Source organism: Tenrec ecaudatus, chromosome 10 (assembly GCF_050624435.1).
Source record: "Tenrec ecaudatus isolate mTenEca1 chromosome 10, mTenEca1.hap1, whole genome shotgun sequence".
Taxonomy (NCBI): Eukaryota; Metazoa; Chordata; class Mammalia; order Afrosoricida; family Tenrecidae; genus Tenrec; species Tenrec ecaudatus.
The window spans coordinates 47969674-47991283 of NC_134539.1; the positions used below are offsets into that span (position 1 = coordinate 47969674).

Consider the following 21610-nt stretch of genomic DNA (forward strand, 5'->3'; position numbering starts at 1 on the left):
GCATGTTTTTTGGTTTCAGAGAACTTACAATCTAACAGGGGAAGCAAACCAAAAAAAAGTAAAATAATTTCAGAAAGTGGTAAGGTCTGCCCAAACAATAAAATAGGAAGATGGGAAGTAAATGAGGTGACAGAGATACTTTCTGTTCAATGTTCAAAGAGGAAAGGTCATTTCAACCAGTACTTGAATGATACTCGCTGCCACATGAAGATCTTGGGGATGACTACTCCCAGATAACTAACAAGGCAGAGTAATAAGAGGGGCGTGTTCCTAAATTGGAAAAAAGGAAAAGATAAAGGGTCATCCCACAAGTGGCTATGAGGTATGGGTCAGGTTTGGAGTTTGGTATTATCCTGAAAGAGAAGTACAAAGACACAGGAGCTTGGCTGATGTTGTTAGTGGGTGCCACCATGTGTTTTCTGGTTCATCGTGACTCCGTCTTCAGCAGAATGGATCGCCAGTCCAGCACTGTGCCAGCGTCCCAGCCCATTGTTGCAAGTACTGGGTCAATCTGTTTGCGGGTCTTCTTTCACTGACCAATCATGGTATCCTTTCCCAGACACTGATCCAGAGTGAGAACATGTCTGAAGACTGTGAGGAGAAGTCTCACCACCCTCGTGTCTACAGACATTCTTGCTGTACTTCTTCTAAGACAAATGCACTTGTTCTTCCAGCCCGCCGTGGCATTCCAATAGACTTCGCCAACGCCATTATTCTTCTCCAGTTGTCCTGATTCGAGGAGGTTGATGTGATTCTTTAAACAGAGGAAAACACTAGGAAACATAATCTAATGAATTTTTTTTTGAATACTACTCTAGCTTGAGATTCCCTACTGGAGAGTCATCCACTACTTTTGTCTTCCTAACAGTTTTTGCCAGAATCCTGAGGTCTCCTGAGTCCCACAATGCCACGTTTGGCTCCTTTGTGACCCTGCGCTGTACAGCAACAGGCATCCCTGTTCCAACCATCACCTGGATTGAAAATGGCAATGCTGTGAGTGCTATCTGTATGGAGATTTATCTGGGGAGCACCCAGGGAAGTGAGTCTCAGGACAGACTATGTATTTATAGAGTTGCCCTGATCTTTGTAATTGGTCCCACCTGCACCTTTTTTTGATGCCTTGCGTCATAGTGAGTGATTTTGTGCTTAAGAAGGCCTAAAATGGGGGTGTAAAAACTACTTTACACACCACCAAAATAAATTTCATGAAACTAATAAGTCAAAATTAGTGTATTTCTGGGAGGTACTTGGATTAAAAAAAAATCCAGAACCAGAAACTATATTTCTCAGTCCAATATTCCATCCTTTTTAATAGTGCTAAAAATAACAACTCATTTATATTAAATGATTACTCTGAGTCAGGCCCTATTCTAAGCACTCTTAAGTAAGCATTAATTCATTCTGCCAACATGTGTTGAGCCCTGCCCAGGGGCTAAACTCTTCTATAACCCCTAGGAGACACACAAGGCAACACAAACAAAATGTCGTGTCCTCGTAGAGCTTCCACTCTGGTGGGAGAAGAAGATAATAACATAAAACCCCACTACTGCTTGTGTTAAGACAACTTTTAAGACCCCCAGACACTATTCTCCCTGATAGCCAGGCACCATCTGATTTCACTACCACCCTTTATTAAAGCACCCATTTCTTCAGTGATCCCTTCATGAGAGCAAGTGTCAAGCAGGACCACATCATAAGGACAAATGGTTCTTAGATTAGGCTTATGATAAAGTGTGAGTTCAAAATTCATTCATAGATCTAAGGTTGGTGTATATCCCTGATCCACTTTAGTGGCAGGATTGTCAGCTTCTTGAGAGATAGTATAGCAGCTTCCATGAGACCTTTGGTAATTCTAAAAATAGTATTATTAATCCAGCCCATGGTACAGAATCTGGAATACTGTTGACATAATGTACATATGTAGGAAAGGTTTTTAAACTTTTCCAGCATTTTAAATTGCTTTCAGCATAAGAGTTGGTCTAAGTCACCTAGTCAATCAATATTTGAAATAGAAATCTGCAATGTATTATTATATATACACTAAATCTTATGATATGTTTATTCCTTTATTATATATTTCTATATACTACTTATTATATACTACTACATTTTGTAGATTATAAAGCATTAGTTTTGTATTTGGTTTGCATTCAGATTCTGATACTGTATTTTAAAGGATAAAAAGTTATTTTTATCCTAAATTTAAAAAGCGTTTCCAACATACATAAATGTTGAATAGTTAATAAAATGCTTTATCATCAATTAATTGAGGAGCAGATAGTGTTTTCATTTTTAAATTACCAAGTTTTCCTTATTTTAAACCATGTTTTCATTCTTTAAACTTTATTTCTTTTGTCCTTAATGATGTTTTTTCAATTTTCTATGGTTTTATTTAAGATTATTGTATTATCTATATTCAAAACCAGGAATAGCCTATGTTTTCCATTTAGTGAAGTATTATGTTTCATTAGCAAGATGATGCCAGATTTGTAGTCTATTGGTAAGTTTACATAATTTCCTTTGATGCAGAGCATCATAAATACTAATATTTATAGTATTTTCTCCCTGTAGACAATCTACTTGCAACAGCTCTTGGAATCTAGACTTTAGCGGATGCCTGCTGATTTGTGTCTACTTGAAGTGTGCTCGTGAAGACTGAGATGCAGATCTCAAGCATTTTCTTTCCTTCTTGTCCTCGCTTCTCTCTGTTTTTCCATCATTTCCACTCCTACTTAACGCCTTTCTCTCGGTATTTCGATCTTCTGTTGTTTTTCCCTCTGCATATTTTCATGGGAGACCAGAAGGAAGCTCACCTAATGTGCCACATTTTTTTGCCCTCGGGCTCTAATGCTCTCCATAAAGGCTCACCAAAGGAACTCCCTACGGAAACTCTAATCCACACGATTTAATCCAGAGGAGGCATCCCTGGCTTGCTGCAAACGATTAAAGCACTAGGCTGTTCCCCAAAAGCTAGAGATTCAGGTTCACTCCGAGGTGCTATGGCTAAAAGGCCTCATGATCTACTTCTGGAATATTAGCCCTTGAAAATTCTGTGGAACACAGTCCTACTCTGACCCACATGGGGTTGCTCTAAGTTGGACTGAAGAGGTAGCAACTGGTTTGCCCCGATGCAGATACAACAGCCTGGGGTTCTGTGTATACATAATAGTTTCCGAAGTCCTTGAATTATCCTGATTGTCTCAAAGTCAGCCCCACCCTGACCCTGCCACCACCACAACAAAACACACACACACACACCCTGCAGTCTGAACTCTGGAATTTTCCAGGACTATCTTGTTGTCAGGTGCCATCAACTTGGTTCTGACCCATAGCAACCCTGTGCACAACAAAGCAAAACACAGACAGGTCCTGTACCATCCTCACAATTGCTCTTGAGCTCATTGTTGGAGCCACTGTGTCAATCCATCTTGTTGAAGGTCTTCTTCTGTTTCTCTGCTCTCCACTTTATCGAGCATGATGTCTTCCGGGGTCTCTCTGACAACATGTCCAAAGTAGGTGAAGCGAAGTCTTGCCATCCTTGCCTCTAAGGAGCACTCTGGCCATACTTCTTCCAGGACAGATTTGTTTGTCCTTTGAGCAGTCCATGATACTTTCAATATTCTTTACCAGTACCATAACTCAAATGCACCCATTCTTCTTCAGTCTTCTTGATTCATGTCCAACTTCCACATGCATACGAGGCAACTGAAAATACGATGGTCAAGTGCACCTTTGTCTTCAAAGTAAAAGTAACATCCTTCCTTTTCAGTACTATAAAGGAGTCTTGTTCAACAGATTCCTCATTGCAACTTGTCTTTTGATCTCTTGGGAGCTGACTCCAGGAGCATTAATTGTGGTTCCATGCAAGGTACAATCTTTGACAACCTTAACCTTTTCTCCATTTACCCTGGTCCAGTTAGGACGATTTTTCCATGACCACAGGGCAAATGTATTTATCCTTTGTTCTAGGTTTTGGTCACTTACTTGATAGAACTAGCTAGAAGCCCCACATAAACAGGAGCAATGAGCTGGTTCTGAACACTATCGGGTGCCAGCATCAGAACAGGAAAATTGCTGATTGGCTTTTTGACTGATTGTCAGGCAGCACCTTATGGTAAGTTTCACATTATGTCAAACATGATTTTGACGCAGTCTGAAGCATGCTCATTCATGGGACTGAAGGGTGGACATAGAATCAGGACTGTTTGACCTCCTGGGCGAATAACCAAAACCCCTGTGATGCTTTTTGCACACCTTTCTCGGTCCTAAATGGTTTTTGTTACTCTCTTTGAGACTGGTCTAAAGTTTCCTCATCTAAATTCGATAGCAGCAACTACATCAACATGCTCTGGCATGCCAACTTCCAGGCAAGGAGTTAACTTGTCATGATTTAGTGCTTGACATCTGAGAGAAGGATAGCCTCCAAACACCTCTGTATAATAATAAAGTTCAGGATCATAGAATAAGTTAATTTGTACACTTTATTTTGCTTTAAATAAAGTTAAACAACACAACACTTCAGAAAGAGAGATGTGGGCTTATAAAACAGGAAATTTGTGAAATCTTGATGGCTTGTTGTAAAATGGAAAAATAGTGAAATGATTTGGCTATCTCAATTAATAAATAATGCCTTATTATAATAGTACCTTCCAAGGCTTGCAATTAATTTGTTATTGTTATTTCTACTATTGTTATTTTTGCTGGAGATTTTTTCTCTTCTGATACTTGAACAAGACTTAAATTTTAATTCATCACTTCAGCTAATGTGATTTTTTTAGTCAATTTACTTCTCAGTAATCAGACATTGATGTTTTCTCATATCTATGGCAGGGAGTTGAGATGGCTAAAGATGATCTCGAATATGAATCGAGACTAATGCTCTCTAATTGTTTTAAGCTTCAATAAACCAATATGATATGTAGTCTGTTCTTTTTGAGTTTTCTACTGAATTAGATTTCAAATGTCATTTAAAATTAGATTTCTGTTTGGCAATATATGTTTTGGCTCTTCTCTGGAAGCTGATATAGTTGCCTTAAGTCTCTCATGATCATAGAAAGAAGTGCCCTTTAAAAAATGTTCACTAGAGACTAAAAATACTATTTTAGTAGCTACCTTATTCTACATAAGCAGTAATAATGAAAATGGAAAATCATGCTAAAAATATTCGGTGCTTTCAAAAGACTCATAATTGGATGAATGCTTGTTCTCTATTGGAGCCTGGGAGTAATAAAGGCGTGGGATCCATTGAGCTAGTGTCGGTCTCATGGAGTAGACCCCAACTTCATCATTCAAGATGCTACTCATAGAAAGGAGGAGATGAAATGAATAGATCCATCGCCTCGGATTCTATGTCAAGAATAAAATGAACTATAGGGACAGGGATAAAATAAGACTACATCCACCATGTGGGCAGGGTTGGTGTCAGCCGGGGTGGGGTAGGGTACATCCACCATTCCTTGGGTCAGAGAGTGCGCTGCTCCCCCAAGATATGTGTGATTCTTGGTAATACTGCCCAGGTCCAAAATGAAACTGAGAGACCCTTACCCACACTGACGCAAATCACAGGCAATGGGGACGTTTCGGGCATTTAATATTGTCTAAGGCAGCAAACCAGCGCGCCCAGTGATTGAGGAGGACAGGGCAGCATCCACAGCCTTAATATTCTTTTTGGTGATTGTACCAAAAGGAAGGCAGAGCTGGGGAACCTTCGGCACAGAATCAAATAGAGTTTGAACTGTGACTCTTCGTGAACCACAGGGACCCCACAGTTGCTGCTGAGTCCATTCTGAATCCCGGTGACTCCATGTGTCTCAGTCCAAGACCGTCTTAGAGAAAACAGCGCATCTACTCTCCAGAGCAGCCCGGGTCTCCTGAGTTAAGCACTGTGTTTTGCAAAGGGACTCCTTCGTAGAAACCCCACTGTTATAATCAGAACTCCTCTCTTTGATCTCCCAACCCCAAGGGGCAAAGAGATCAAGAGGAAGGGCAGAGGGCTGTGTTTATTTTTAGGTCATCAAACATACTGAACTGTTGATCAGGATGATCCCCGAAGAAAGAAAAACAAATTCAGACTATGACTAACAAGGCCTGCTGGGCATGAGTCACAGGCGGAATCCAGCAACAGCCTATGGAAAAGCACCGTGGGAGTCATTGCGCATGAAGCCCTGAGTCCCGCCGCCGTATGTCCGTCTCCTAAGCAAGTGTTTCGCCACCTGGACGGAGTTCAGAGGAAGCGCGCTTGGGCAGCATCAACGTCTCTTCTCTTTCCGTACTCGGATATTCTCAGCGACCTTGGGGGGTGGATCGACTTCCGTGGGTGCGAACACGAACGTGGTGGGAGTTCAGGCAGCATTGGGGGATGACTTGTGTCTCCGAGGCCTGGCGCAGACGACCTTCTTAAAGGAAGAAAGCAGTATCACCAGGGAAGAGAAGTCAGGTTCTCAAGATTTCACGGATCTAAACTGGACAAGGATTGGATTTATAGGGACATATTTTTCTAGCCAAAAGCATACTGTTGCACGTAGACGTTTAGGGCCCATGGCTTTTTTCCTTAGTTTTTGTTCTGTATTAAAATTCAGGAAGACTCTGAAATTGTATTTCCAACTGTGTATTCCTTTTGATCTAATTTGGAAACGCACGCCCACAAAAAGTTGTACTTTGAATAAATACGAAAATCAGAGTTCAATGAAAATTTCCTAAGGATCTCTGGTGGTGCAGTGGTTAAGCACTGGGCTGCAAAGTGCATGGTCGCCAGTTGAAAACCACCAGCAGCTCCGTGGGAGAGAGACTGGACTTTCCACTCCTGCAAACAGTTCCCGTCTGGGAGCCCCACAGGGGTGACAGCATTCACTCAGTGACAGTGAGTTTCTTTGGGTTGACCTCACAAAGAGTTTTCTCTCTGCCTTGTCAATTTCTCATCGAGTCCAGGTGGACTTGATCTGACCGGATAAATGGGTGTTTACCGAAGCCAGTTTTTATCATACAGATTGATACTAATAGCAAAGGCAGAAACTACCAAGAAGGTCATTGGATGAACTTTACTCACGATCTGCTGCAGAGTTTGCTTGGTCCGGGAACAGCCAACTCCCTGGTAGCAGCTGGAAGAAAGCTCATGTCACCAGAGGGCACTCCCTCCTCCTGGATTTTCTGACCCCGATTCCTCTCTCAGGCGACACAGCCAAACGACTTCCCCTCTAACGTTTCATTTTCTCCCCTTAGTCCTGGCCAGAGGAGTCCATTTCAAGGCAAGCAAAGGCAGACCACAGAGGGGTCCTCGTTCCTACAAGATAAGGTCTAGGCTGGATTCTCTGTTGTTTCACTCAAATCCTCCTCAAATTGGCAGCATGTTTCTCTCATCTGATCAGGGATCATTAAAGAATTATTGCTGAGGAAATGTGACAGTATTCAAGAAAATAATTTTTTAAAGATTCAGTGTTTTCAAGGTTTAAAAAAACATCCTATAACTTTAATGAAGACGTTCCGGTGAGGCTGTGCCTTGTTCAGGGCTGGGTCACTGTGCAGGGGACTGCTGTTAGAATGCCGACTTGGTGTAAACAGTTAATTTGCAGAGCTGCTGACTGAACCGCTGGATCCTTGAATCTACTCAGAGGCGCCTCAGAAGCAAGGCCTGGGATCTAGTTCTGAAAATCAACGTGGAAACCTTGTGGAACACAGTCCTGCCCTGACAGGGGCCGCCATCATTTGGAACTGATCGCTACTTGCTTGTTGTTTTGTTTTGTGTTTACTCTGTGACAGTGCGGTTGGCTAACCATAAGGTGCTGGGCTGCGAACCCTAAGGCGAGCAGTTCAAAACCACCAGCTGCTCCCTGGGAGAAAGATGAGGCCTTCTGCTCCCATAAAGAGTGACAGTCTCAGAAACCCACAGGGACAGTTCTGTTCCATCTTCCAGGGTCCCTCTGAGTCAAACTCGACTCAATGGCAGGGAGTTTGGTTTGGGTTTGGATCCTGGTTTCTCCCTGACTCTAACTCTAGCCTCTTCTCTTGGACCAGAATGGCAATGTCACATAATTCAAGGTATAGGCTCTGGTGTCATGTGGGTTGCAATTCTAACCACAACATAATAGAACGTGCAGGGCAGCTGTCTTTACCACAGTTGGAAAGCTGATGGCATAAATATGCGCTTACGTAAATCGCCTGTCAATTGTGTGCCAATAAATTAAAACCATCACTGTGCAAGGGCACTTGATTTTTCGGGTTTGAGTAGGACAACATTATCAATGTCTAGCATCAAAATGACTTGATAACTGTCTTTTTTGATATCCATCCATTTATTTGCTATTCATTTATGGCAAACTGAATATGAGTGATGAAAACCGGTCCCAAAGTGTACAAGCTCTCATTCGTTTCCTTCCGTCTTCAGGGCATAGAAGTAACATCGTGGAGGATCTACACACTGTGCCTCTTTAGTGTCATGCATCAGTTACCTTTTGCTATCACACCAATCATCTGAAAGCTTAGGATCTTAAAACAACAGCCATTCGTTAATGTTCAGACACCTGTGCATCATCAAGGTAGTTTTATTGGTGTGGACCCAGGTTGGCTGATTTTGACTGGTCTAAGTCCTGGGTACTGGGCGCAGCTTGGTCTCGGCCTCCCTGATAGGTCTGGTGTTGTAGCAGGCTCCAGGCTGGACCATTGGTGATAACTGGGCCATGTGGAGCTCTCCCACACGGGTTTGCCAGGGCTTCTTCATATGAGGCCACAGGTTTCAAGAGGAGGCCAAAGCAAGCCCCAGTTGATAAGAACTGTTTGAGTTTCTCTGTCCTTCCAAAACACATCATAAAGTGCATACCGATCCAAGGAGTGAAGGAACTATGTGGGGGACATCTGGCAAGTTTTGCAACCTGCCACATGATAGATATTTTGGGGTCATTATCCTAATGTCCCCCCTCCAAGTCTGCTGGTGCAATGTATTGGGAAATCCTCGGCCTCATTCTATCGTGTCTCCCCTACTCGATCAGGTGTCCTCTGGCTCCATTCAGGAGAGTGTGAAAGACCGGGTGATTGACTCAAGGTTGCAGCTGTTTGTCACCAAGCCGGGACTCTACACGTGCATCGCTACCAATGAGCATGGAGAGAAATTCAGCACTGCGAAGGCCGCAGCTACGATCAGCATAGCAGGTGGGATGGCCCTTTGTGTTTGCATTGCTCAGGGGAGGAAGCCAGTTGGTGCCATTCCACAGCATTTTGCTTTGGGAAAATCTCTTCCTTCCAACAGTTAGGTTGCTTTTTGCTATTTCCTCCATGAGGACACTCCAGAGGTCAACCTTGGTATTGGGTTTGGGTGATTCGTTGTCTCAAAGACTATTCTCAAACACCCCCCCTCTTTGCCCACCACCCCAAGCTATGGGAACCAGCTCGGAGAAAGTTATTTCTCTTTCTCACTGGCAGTTAAGGAAACTTTCCAAGGCTCTCAAAGAGTAAGTTGGCAGGTATTTAACATGGCTGCAGCAAGGTCCGCTTTGACTCTTCTGAGGGCATTTTTAACTGAGAACATTTGATATGTCCTTGTGTCTTCCTCTCTTCTGTTCCATGTAGTTCCAGGTATGTTCCAGAAAAGGCACTGACTTATAGATTTGAATTGAGTGATAAAGGTTTATTTTTAAAACTTAAATGACTCCAAGGCTTCTGAGAACATTTGTGGAATTCTTCGAGGTAGAAATAATAGCTGTTTTAGGAAATACCAAGCATGTTTTATTCATAGTCTATTTAACCCAACATATAATTAATAAACAATTAAATGCTAGAATAAATTTATATTTATATAATTGGAACTGACTCAATGGCACCCGACAAAAACATATATATCCCCATGGCCATCAAGTCAATTCTGATCCAACACAACCCTATTGGGCAGAGTAGAATTTCCCCACAGGGTTTTAAGACAATAAATCCTGGAGTGAACTGACACGTATTTCTCCTGTGGAGAAGCTAGTAGGCTTGAACTACCAATCTTTCCATTAGTAACCTAGCACTTAACCACTGTACCACCAGGGATTTTTGAGAGATAGACAGAGGCACCCAGAGAGGCATTTATAAGAACATGAACTGACCTAATCCGGTTTAACGTACACCTCAATTGGGCAGAGGAGCAAAAGGGGTTGTCACCTTTAATTCCTCAGCCTCTTCATCTTGAAAGAGTCTCATTTGAGGGATCATTCAGTCATTCAAAGTTCAATTCCTTGTCATCGTTTGAAGTCATAAACAGGAATTCTGAATTTAGTGTGGGGACCTTCCGACTCTACTCGTAAGCAAAAAGACTACTCATAGGGAGGCAAGAGTTATGGCCAGCAGGGAGGGAAATTCAGTAGAATTTGTATATCTACCCTCAACAAAGGTAGCCACACCCAGAGAGTGATCTCTTAGACAGAGACTGAGAGGACGATGGCCATCGTGGGACACACTACAACCTCATATCTTCATTCCTATCCGCGTGAGACCTGCCTCACCCCATTCATTAAACAATGCCACAGAAAGCCTGAAGGTGTGAGGCAGGAACCATGGGAAAGCCATGTCACCAGGGGTAGGAAGCAGAAGTTGTAGATATGAGTGTTGGGACTAGATCAGACTGTGAGTGGGGGCATTCAGCTATGCCTTCGTGTCTAGGGAAAAACACCGGCGGACTTTGCCTGGGAGTAGCGATGGTGGGGTCATGACAGGATGGCCATGTGGTAGCAGAGAGGACAGTTAATGTGCTGTAGCAACAGAGCCGTTTGCAGATGGGGAGCGGTGACGTCAGCAATGGTTACACAGACTGGAACAAGCAATGATTCAAGTGTAGTCAACTGCTTGGCAACCACAATGGTATTGAGGTCAGTTTTAGGGTGAGGGAACTGTTGGAGCCTTGGAAGTGAGACATAAACCACTCAGGACAGGGATAGTTTTTAAGTCGCCCCTAACACCTCATCAAGGAACATGAGTAGAGACAGAAGCAGGCAGCATAAGGAAGAAGTTAGCATTTAACTTAGACCTGGTACCTTGCTCTCTCCAGGACAGCATCAGCTACCCGTAAATCCATACATAGACAGAATCACTGGGCTGTACGAGGTTGGGGATAAACAAAAAGGAGATATATATATATATATATATATATATATATATATATATATATATATATATATATATATAAATGTAAAAACTAGAAAAAAGTGGGGGGTTGGGGGACCATCAAAAAAGTATACAGTGGTTCTGGTCAGAAATATATCAATTAGTTGGACGTTGCTGTCCATCTAGTTTCCTTTCCTGCCCTAATTGTGAAATAGCTACAAGACCTTTCTGTTCATCCCGAGTCCATTTGTTGTGGTTGAGTTTCATCACCTATGACGCCTCTAGCTTCCCTCGCTTTCCCCAAAATTTCAAGCATCTGACTGAGATTGTTTCATGAAAGTGAGTAAGAGCTCCCAATCCCTATGCTACACCTTCTATTTTTCCTTTTCTCTTGGGCCCATTCTTTTCAGCTCGACCTGCTAGATGCACCTTCAGGTTCTGCCTACCATCAACCAGGAATCACCCCAGGCTGTTCTCTGGTGCAGGGAAGTGAAGCCACTTGGGTGGAAAGGGATGCCCAGAGTCTTTAGTTCAGGATGATTGCCAAGGAATGTGGTCTCACGGTCCCCGACCTCCAGAGGGTGGGGTGACATCTGCTTTCAACTCCTTTCCTTTTGGTCCCCACTGATGCTTTGCAGAAGTGCAGGGTCAAGTCGCACATGGTGATGCTCTTGCGGATCTGGCGGCGTAGCCCCAAACGCTCTTCTTCCCCATTTCAGCACCGCACCCCCACTGCAGCCTGTTCTCCGCTAGGGTTCTGCAGTCCAAAGACCCCTTTGTTACATTCCTGTGTTTCATTTGAAGCCTTTGCTCCATCTGTTTATTTACTCATCCCAGCAGGAAAACTAGAAATGGAAAAAGCTGGTCGAGTGCTTGGGATTATGTCTAGTGGTATTTCTAAAGTTTGAAAGACAACCCAAAAAAGGAAAAGTCAAGCTCAGCCTTCACTTTCCCAACCCCCTGCCCTGTGCACACCCAGCTCCTTATGCTGTGTTTGAGAAGTGCGATAGCTATACCCTTCACCGACTGATGAACATTTCTGTAAGTCATCAAAAGGCGTCAGGGAAACTGTTGGACACTCTCACTCACTCCGCACCAGGAAGTGATATTTCCCCTCCACTCACAGCTGCTGAGTACGTGGCTGGATGCCTTTTCTTTGTCGTCAGTCCTGCGGCAGAGACAGCCCAAGCCTGGCATCTCTGTCACGAGCTCATCCTGGAACGGCCGGAGCCTATCCAAATAGACGCAGGGAGTCAGAGGAGGAAATACATGTTGTATTCCCCAGTCTCAATGGCACTGAGAAAGAGGATGGATCAAAGTTGTCTGTGATCTGTCACATCCTTCTTATATAAGCTGGGTCCCCCACCCCCACCCCCTTCAACCAACACCTCCACCTTTTACAACAGCCCTTTTTTGGACTGACCTCAGGGTCCGGGGGTCGGGTGAGGTTCCGGTCAACAAATGAAAACTCAAATGAATATCTGTAGCGTCACAGAAACGGACCACAGGGAGGAATGTAGTCATGTTGGACGGTTCTTCCCACTGTGGCTGCAACAATGGGCTCAGGGACAGGAACGATGGCAAGGATGGCTCAGGACCATGGTTCTGTTGCACATAGGGTCACTAAGGGTCAGAACCAACTCGATGGGACCTATGAACAACAACTTCCCTCCCCACTCTGTGATTTCCTCTATTTCTGGAGAGTGGTGTTTTGTACATTACACACAGAAAGGAAACACTTGGAGACATGCTTCATAGTTGATATAGTGGATTGGAGGGATTACCTTGCCTGTGTGCTCTCTGGCTTCTGATGGCTACACCCTCTCCCAGGGTGGAAGACATGTGGTGGCAGCCCCACAGGATGCCTTTACTGTGGCTCCGTGTGTTGAACAAGACAGGGAGCAGGCGAGTCTCCTTAGAAACAGGACAGACACCATCCCCTGGCCTTGCCTGGTGGTTTCAAACTGCTGTAAGGTTGGGTGTTTTTTTGTTTTGTTCTCTTATTTACTTTTCTTTCTTTTTTCATAAAAGGAAAAGTAGAAATGAGTAACAGCCAGTAGCCACCCTCAATGGCTCCCAGCTGTCCTGCAGTTAGGCAGACAAAGCCAATGCTCCTCCAAGAGCCGGTGGTTTGTTCTCTCACTAGCTGGCCTAGAGGGTTCAAATTGTGGAAAAATGGGATTATAAGGTCATGCGATACCCCCCCCCCAAAGATAATGGGATTTTTTAAAGCCCCCTATATGTTTCCGAGGAGACCCGGTACTTTACTGCCTCAACAATAGATACTGTTGAGGATACTACAAAGCGGTGAATGTTAGAAAATTCCCACCTTAAAAAAAAAAATCCAAATGTGAAAAAAGACAGTACTTGATTATCATTTCAAGATTCTTAGACTCCCTTCTTCTCCACCTCCTCACCCAAACTAACAATGTTTAACTAGAGAAATTTCTGTAAGTCTTACATGAAAGCCAGTGATTAAAGGTATCCTCTAATTCACCTCGTATTCTCAACGTTAACTAAGCACCCTTAAATTAATTCCATTTTTTGGCTTCTTCATCCTTGGAAGAAAAGTCCATTTAAGCTTATTCTCTCTCTTCAAGTCCTGTGGTTAGATTCTCTCTGGTATTTGTTCAACTGCATGCTGTTCAATCCTCCTTTTACATCTGAAGTTGAGGACTCTTTAATATGCAGAACCTTGAGTCATTCATACAGCAATACTTTGCCTCTATTAGCTGCTAGGGTACTTCTTAAAAAGGCACCCCGGGGACATAATGACATGATGGGTTAGGTGCGAGGCTGCTAACCACAGTTCTGTGGTTCAAACCCACAGACTGCCCCATAGGAAAAGGACGAGGCTATCTGCCCGAGTCAAGGTTTATAGGCTCAGGAACCAAAATGACTCTTTCTGGCCTGTCAGGAGGGCTTGTGTTATGAGTTAGGATCCATTCGATGCAATGGATCTGGTTTTTGGTTTACTTCCTCCACTTACATATCACCTTCCTTCCATCTGTCCTATCTCCATTTTGCCAGAATTATTATAACATTTGGGGCACATCATTTTCCCTTTTCTCAGTGTTCAGCAGTGATAAAGAATTCTGTGCATCCTATTTTCGTAGACTTTGGTCATTTTAATTGGCATCTAAAATGCACATGTATCCCAGGTCATGTGGTTTAAGGAAGCAGAGGGATTTCTGTAGGTCTTTCCTCCCATTCATAGCCATTGAAATTTAAATTCAAACTCATATTTCTCACTTATAGACAGCATGAGCAATGTCTCTTACATGATCAAAATGATGATTATTTAACGTGACTTGCTTATCTCAGTAGAAGAGAGGGATTCTACTAGATCCCCACCCCCATGCCAGAATGTGAGTCGCTTTGAAGTCTACACTGAGTCTATTCTGACTCATGGTGACCCCAAAAGAATATGAATAAGGAGGGGGGTCTTTGGCGTACAGGGAAATTCTGCTCTGTGGTACTGCCTGGGCTCAGGATTTCTTTGTTGAACTTGGCTTGAAACTAAGATCCCTATAAAGAAGGATCCAGTTTCTGGAGAGACTCAACAGGTTCTTGATCTTCTCCAGAGAGACCCACTGTGTAAATCTGGGACACTTCTTGACGTTTCTTATGTCGTCTGTTGGTTCTCACTTGTGAACGTGGTCAGTACAGTATTACCGCGAGATTCAGCCTTTCTAACTCACTGCTAGAAGTTAAGCCTCGATCCCTAATGAGCCATCTGAGGAGGGGTGCAATTTTTGGGGTTCCTTATTGACTATGGCCCTGATCTGTAACAAAAATTTAAAAGAAAATACCGATTGTGGGTTACAGTAACTTTTCCTGGCTCACAAATCAAATTAAATAAGAACCAGAGATATAGCCGATCTGAGATTGCATGTGTAGTCAATGTATTGAGCAGTCTAAACATGATGAGGGAAGGGGGAGAGAGAGAGAGATAAGTTTTCTGTTTCTCCATTCACTGGGTATTTGGAGAATTCTGCTTTGTAGGATCTCCTTGTCATGCTTACAAATTCCTCAGATTCTATCTTTCCAGTGTTTAGAGATCAAGCACCACAACCCAATGTTGTTTAAACTTGACTCTGGCCTAATTTAAATGGCATCTGCTGCATCCTCCCCACCGCCAGCCCGTCTTCCTTTCCAGACACCGGGCAGTTCCACCACGTGGCACACTTGGGGTCACCAAGAGTCAGAATCAACTGTGGCAGCGGACAACACAACCACTCGGTATTGAGGCACGGCACATCAGCTCTCCCCGGCCCTCGGAGGACAGAGGGCCGTGGGCTTGTTGTGATGCCCCCTACCTCCTCCCCCTACTTCACTAGATTCTCGGGTATGTTGCAGGGAAGGAGTATCTTGGTCTTTTTCTATCGATTCTTATTGCTTCTTTGACGCACAGCAATGATGTTATTATGGCTCCATTATCAGTGCTTCATGTATATACATGTATTTAATCTTCACAACTCCTCGAGGTGGGTACTTGTATTATTCCCATTTTGCAGATGATAGAACTAAAACACAACGCACAGAGAGATGTCCAAACTCACACAACTAGCAATGGCAGAGGACTGAAACTCAGCAGGCTCCCACAGTGCAGACTTAACACCCTAGTGAACTATGAATGCCTCCTCTGTGCTTCGGCGTGTAACTCTCGGCTCTATCACGGGACTGAAGATTTCTTTGGAGAGTCCTCCAGAAGCTTCTTTGTGGCACACGCATTTTCCTGAGATACAAGAACTGTACCCTTTCGTCCCTGCAACCTCACATCTTGCTCAGTCCTTTGGGAGGCTCTTACTATTTGGCATTTTTGCCTGCTGGTCAGACCTTGTTTACTTAGCTACTGTATCAGACTGGGTTGACTAGGGAAGCAGATCCAGAGACATTCATACATATAATAGCTTTAGATTATATGAATAGTCCAGATCGCATCCATAAGTCTGATATTAGCTCATAAGTCCAATACTAGTCCACACATCCCTCTTCAGACTCATGCTGACACATGCAATGATGCCAAATGCAGGAAGATCACAGGCCAGTGGTGGATCCAGTGGTGGATCCAGTGGTGGTGGAACCATCTCAGTACTGGCTCCGGCCTCCACGTGGCTCTTCCAACTCCCGAGTGTGTCTCCTAACCAGGAAAGTGAAGGAGAGAGAGAATGTAGCCACCCTCAGGGTGAAAGAGAGGAAGTTCCCAGAATCCTCATGAGAAGGCCATGTCCACAAGGAAGCATCATCAGGCTGTGACCTGACTGACAGGCCAAACTCCACGCCTTTGCTCTTAATATCCTCAAGTTGACACAAGATTATGTAACTACCATAGTTACCTTCCATAATGTCCACCTGACTCATAAGAAAACCACTTGTTCAAGTGGTACAAATGCTAGGGAGCGCCAATGCTGTCTCCTCTCTCCCTGCCCTACAGTCTCTCAACCTTTACCTTGGCAACACATATGCCCACTCAAATATCAGTTACCTGGAACAGGTATATCACTCAGCAGTGACCCTAGCTGTCTCCAGAGCTATTTTTTTGGGTGGGAATGGACATGGCAAATAGTGTCATTTCCTCGTACAGAAAAGTTAATGTACCCCTCCCATAACTAGCCAAAAATTTAGAACAGTGGGTCTCAACCTTCCTAATGCCACCACCCTTTTATACAGCTTCTCATGTTGTGGTGACCCTCCAACCATAAAATTATTTTAGTTGTTACTTCATAACTGTCATTTTGCTTCTGTTATGAATTGGGTGACCCCTGTAAACGGCTTGTTTGACCCCCAAAGGGGTCATGACCCACAGGTTGAGAACCCCTGATTTAGAACATATTTTGTCCCCTGTAGTCCTCTACCTATGCATACTGGAGTCAGGTTTGGGGCAGAGAGGGGGGGAAAGGGAATAATTCAAGCTGGGTTGAAAATTGGGAGTGACAGGGCTGGATCAGCCACTTTTTAATAATCTCAGACACAAATGTTTGTGATTCTCTTTAGAATTTAATGCTATTAACAAAAACCCAGGCTACATGAATATATAAAATAATGTGGTAGAAGAAAGCTACTTTATTACACATGGATATTTCAGGCAGTGACGACTATAGGAGGAAGCCACTGGTCTGCATTTCTGCTTCAGAGACTTCTTGACGCTAGCCCTTCTCAAACCTTCATTCTTTCTGTCTTTCCGTCTTTTTGTCCGTCACAATAATATACAAGAGAGATGCTAATTCATTACATGCTGAACATCCGGTCAGTATTCATTTCTTTAATCATTCAACTGTTATCTGCAAGTGACCATCTAGTACGTATCAGGCACTGCATTGCTATTGTGAGGTGTTGTCGAGTCGGTTCTGACTCATAACGACCCTATGTGCAATGGAAGACATGGGTGCCCGTGCCGACACCACTCTCAAATCGTTCTTATGTGGGAGCCCATTCTCTCAGCCACTGTGCCTGTCCCTCTCGCTGAGGGTCTTCCTCTCTTTCACGGCCCTTCTACTTTGCCACGTATGCTGTCCTCCCGCACTGGTCTCTGTCGCTACCACATCCAAAGTACATGAGGAGAAGGCTCACCATCCCCACGGCTAAAAGGAACATGCTAGCTGTACTTCTTCCCAGACAGATTTCTTAGTTCTTTTGGCAGCCCATGGTACTTTCAATATTTTTAACCAAGACTTTAATTCAAATGCACGAGTTCTTCTTTGGTCCTCCTTATTCAGTGTCCAACTGTCACATGCATGTCGAGCAGGGGGGAGTACCATGGCCTGGGTTAAGGTGCACCTTTGCCCTCAGAGTGACATCCTGGTTTTGCCATGCTTTAAAGAGATCTCGTGCAGCAGGTTTCCCCAATGCCATGAATCCTTTGATCTCTTGATGGCTGCTTCTCTGAGTACTAACTGTGGGTCCAAGCAAGGTGAAGTCCTTAACAATGCTCATCTTTTCTCCATTTATCATAATGTCGGTCCAGTTGTGAGGCTGTTGGAGTTCTTTACATTGAGTTGTAATCCACATCGAAGGCTCCAATCCTTGATCTTCATAAGCAGGGGCTTCCAGTCCTCCTCACTGTCAGCAAGCTGTATATGTCATCTGCATGTCAAAGCTTGCTAACAAGCCTTCCTCCCGTTCTGATGCCATGTTCTTCCTCAGAGAGTCCAGTTGTTTTTTAATTATTTGCTTACTGTAGAGGTGGCAAGAGGATAAACCCCTGACGACCCCTTTCCTGATTTTAAACCACGCAGCATTTCCTTATTCTGTTGGAAGGATTGCCTCCTGGCCATGTACAAATTCTGCACGAGCAGTTAGAAACCTCCAGTCACTTAGAGGAAGAGAGATGAGATGCTCTACTCACGTAAAGACTCACAGCTTCAGAAAACCCACCAGGGCAACCCTGCTTTGTCCAAAGGGCCAACGTGAGTCAGAATTGACTTGATGGCAATGACACAGTTGCAGCAGGGACATATTGTAAATCCCTCCCCTTGCTGTTTAAGTTCTGCTTTAACTGTTTCAAAATGCACAAACACGCCAGGGGGTGGACAAGATAATATGTGATGTTTAAGAAGAAGGAAACTAATGTCTACTCAAATGCCCCCTTTATTCAGCTTTGAGTCCTACTTCTGAATTCTTAGACCCGCCCCCCCCCCCAAATGTCTGTTAGACATTGTGTAACCACGTGCACACATATCACTCAGGGTGGAAGGGACATAGGGAAGTAACTCGTTTCTGTTCCTGGTGTTTTACTGAGGTCCCCTCTCACCTTTATTGAAGGCTGAGAATCTTAAGCTGGTTCCAGGGCTTACTGATCAGAACAAACGATGAGTTGACAGTGCCCTTCTGGACTTTCCAGGGGGAAATGTCAAGCTGTGTGTGCTTTTATATGCTTCCTATAATTCTTTCCCATAGTTCTTGAGGGCATGCTAAGTACTAGAGAGAAAGTATAATAAATACCAAGGGGCTTCAAAATGTTTGAGGACAAATGGAAGGAAAAGATAATGGGATTTACCATGGATTTTTGGAAGCTCTCTCATATCAGAGGTCCATGCAACAAGTGATTGAAACAAAAACTGCTAGCGTTTCCTTACACTGAACACAATATATTTATCATAGACCAATTGACCCAAAATCAGTTCATCTAAGACTAAATTGCCTAAACCAAATGTACTCGATTTCGTCTACTGTACAGTTATCCTAACGACCAAGCAACTCGTGTTCAGAGTTCAGAATTTAAAATGAAATGCTTGCCAAGTAATGTGGCCTAATATTTTTCTACACTTTTGTGTTTTCAAGAATTAGTAGAAAAGACGTTTTAGTAAAAAAGACAATATTTAATAGAAAAAATGTATTCCCTTAAAAATAAACTATTACCTTATTAGCTTTTGAATAGTTCTACCTCTTTCTTGCTGTTTTCCTCAATAGTTACATGACTGTGAGTTATATAGGAGCCCTGGTGGCATTTAGTGGGTTCTGCACTGGGTCTCTAACCTCAAGGTGAGTATTTAGACTACCAGGTGCCACACGGGAGAGAGAGGGGGTTGTCTGCTCCGTGAAGCTTTACAACCTCGGACACTAATGGGTCCGTTTGACCCTGGCCTTTAAGGTCTGTATGAGTTGAAAGGGACTCAATGGCAGTGGGCTCGGTGTTTTTGTTTATGAGCTATGTAACTGTGTATGTAGGTATCCATGTAAATTTTGTAATAACTAAATTAACTCAGAGTCCATTTTTAATAGGGCATTACTGTTTTAATAGAATGAAGAGAAAAAGGTTCCTCATTTGCTCTCCATTCTATGTTATATGAAGATATCTAATTTATAAAGTTTAAACTAAAAGTGATGCATCATTTCCAAATGAATTTATAGTAGGAAACATACCACTTTGAAGAAGTATTCTAAAGTGCCACTTGAAAGTGAATAACTGATGACATTACTACTTTTCCCTTTCTGACAAAATTCGATGAGTCTCCACTCTTTATGAAAGTAATGCGCTTGACTCTAAGTCTCATCTTCAAGCTGACCTAATGAAAGTCCATAGTCATGTGTCAGTACCGGATCCTCGAGGCAATAAAGACACCACACACAAGCGAGAAGCTGCTAATAGTAGAAATAGTCTGTCGAGGAAAACTAGAGTGTATGCTACCTCTGTACTCTCCTCCCCCACCCCCACCCCTACAGTGCTGGAAACTGCTCTAAAAAACAGTCTGGGGGAAGAGTGTGGGTTGATTAAAAAAAAAAGAAATGGGAGGGAGGGGAGGGAGGACTGGAAGGGAGTGACCAAGAGCAAGGTAACTGAGAGGAACTACTGAATCCAGAATGAAGGCTAAACATGGTAATGGGTTGGGAGGAAAGCGAAAGGAAATAGAGGAAAGGAGAAGGAGGCAAAGTGCATACAGAGAAGCCTAAATACAGACATGTACATATGTAAATATATTTATGATTATGGGGGCAATAGATTTATATGCATATATTTATAGGTTCAGTAGTAGGGTAGCAGATGGACATTGGGCCTCCTCATGCATAATCCCCCAATACAATAGCATCTCGCCCTGCTAAACAGCCATTGCAGGATACCCATCTTCCCGACATGATCACTGAAGACAGCCGTGTGTGTAAGCAAATGTGGTGAAGAAAGCTGATGGTGCCCGGCTATCAAAAAAAGATATAGAGTCTGGGGTCTTAAAGGCTTGAAGGCAAATAAGCGGCCATCTAGCTCAGAAGCAACAAAGCCCACAGAGAAGAAGCACACGGCCTAAGCGAATACAAGGTGTTGAATGGACCATGTAGCAGATACAAAGGAACAAAAACAATCATTGTGTGATCACCTTCCTCACATAATTGCTGAAGACGAAAGTGTGCATAAGCAAGTGTGGTGAAGAAGGCGGATGGTGCCCGGCTACTAAGAGATATAGCGTCTGGGGACTTAAAGGCTTGAAAGCAAACAAGCGGCCATCTAGCCCAGAAGCAACCGAGCCCACACGGAAGCAGCACACCAACATAGGTGACCATGAAGGACAGAGGAGACCAGGTCTCCAATAACAAAGGTGGGGTGGTGGTGAGAATCACATCACCGTGAAAGAGGGGGAGTGCATGATGGGGACCCAATGCCCACCTGTAGACAGCTGGACACCCCTTCCAAAGGTGTAGTGAGGAGGAGATGGGCCACTCAGGGTTCAGTGTAGCAACAATGAAACTCAAAACCTTCCTCTAGTTCCTGAATGCTTCCTCCCCTCCCAATCATCATGACTCCAATTCTACCTTGCCTTGCGGACCTGGTTATACCAGAGGATGTACAGCGGTGCAGTGGGGATCTGGAGGCACAGGGAATCTAGGACAGACGAACCCCTCAACACCAGCGGTGGGAGTGGCGACACCAGGAGGGAAGGGCATGTAGAAAGGAAGAACTGATCTCGGAGATCTATGTGTAACCTCCTCTCTGGCAGATGGGCAAGGGGGAGGCGGGTGAGGGGAGATGCCAGGGAGTGTAAGAAAAGATATAATAATTATTTATAAACTATCAAGGGACCAGGGGTGGGATCGGGGAGGGAGGGGAATG

At 43.8% G+C, this 21610-nt stretch overlaps 1 protein-coding gene across 5 annotated transcripts in view; it reads left to right on the plus strand.

Annotated features, from left to right (window-relative positions):
• Positions 1-21610, plus strand: part of MUSK (muscle associated receptor tyrosine kinase) — a 101812-nt gene that overhangs the window by 54302 nt on the left and 25900 nt on the right. For all 5 annotated transcript variants that reach the window (XM_075559019.1, XM_075559022.1, XM_075559020.1 and 2 more), the window contains 2 exons: positions 869-993; positions 8982-9141. In XM_075559019.1, the coding sequence (XP_075415134.1) occupies positions 869-993; positions 8982-9141 (285 nt within the window). The remainder of the gene's footprint in view (positions 1-868; positions 994-8981; positions 9142-21610) is intronic.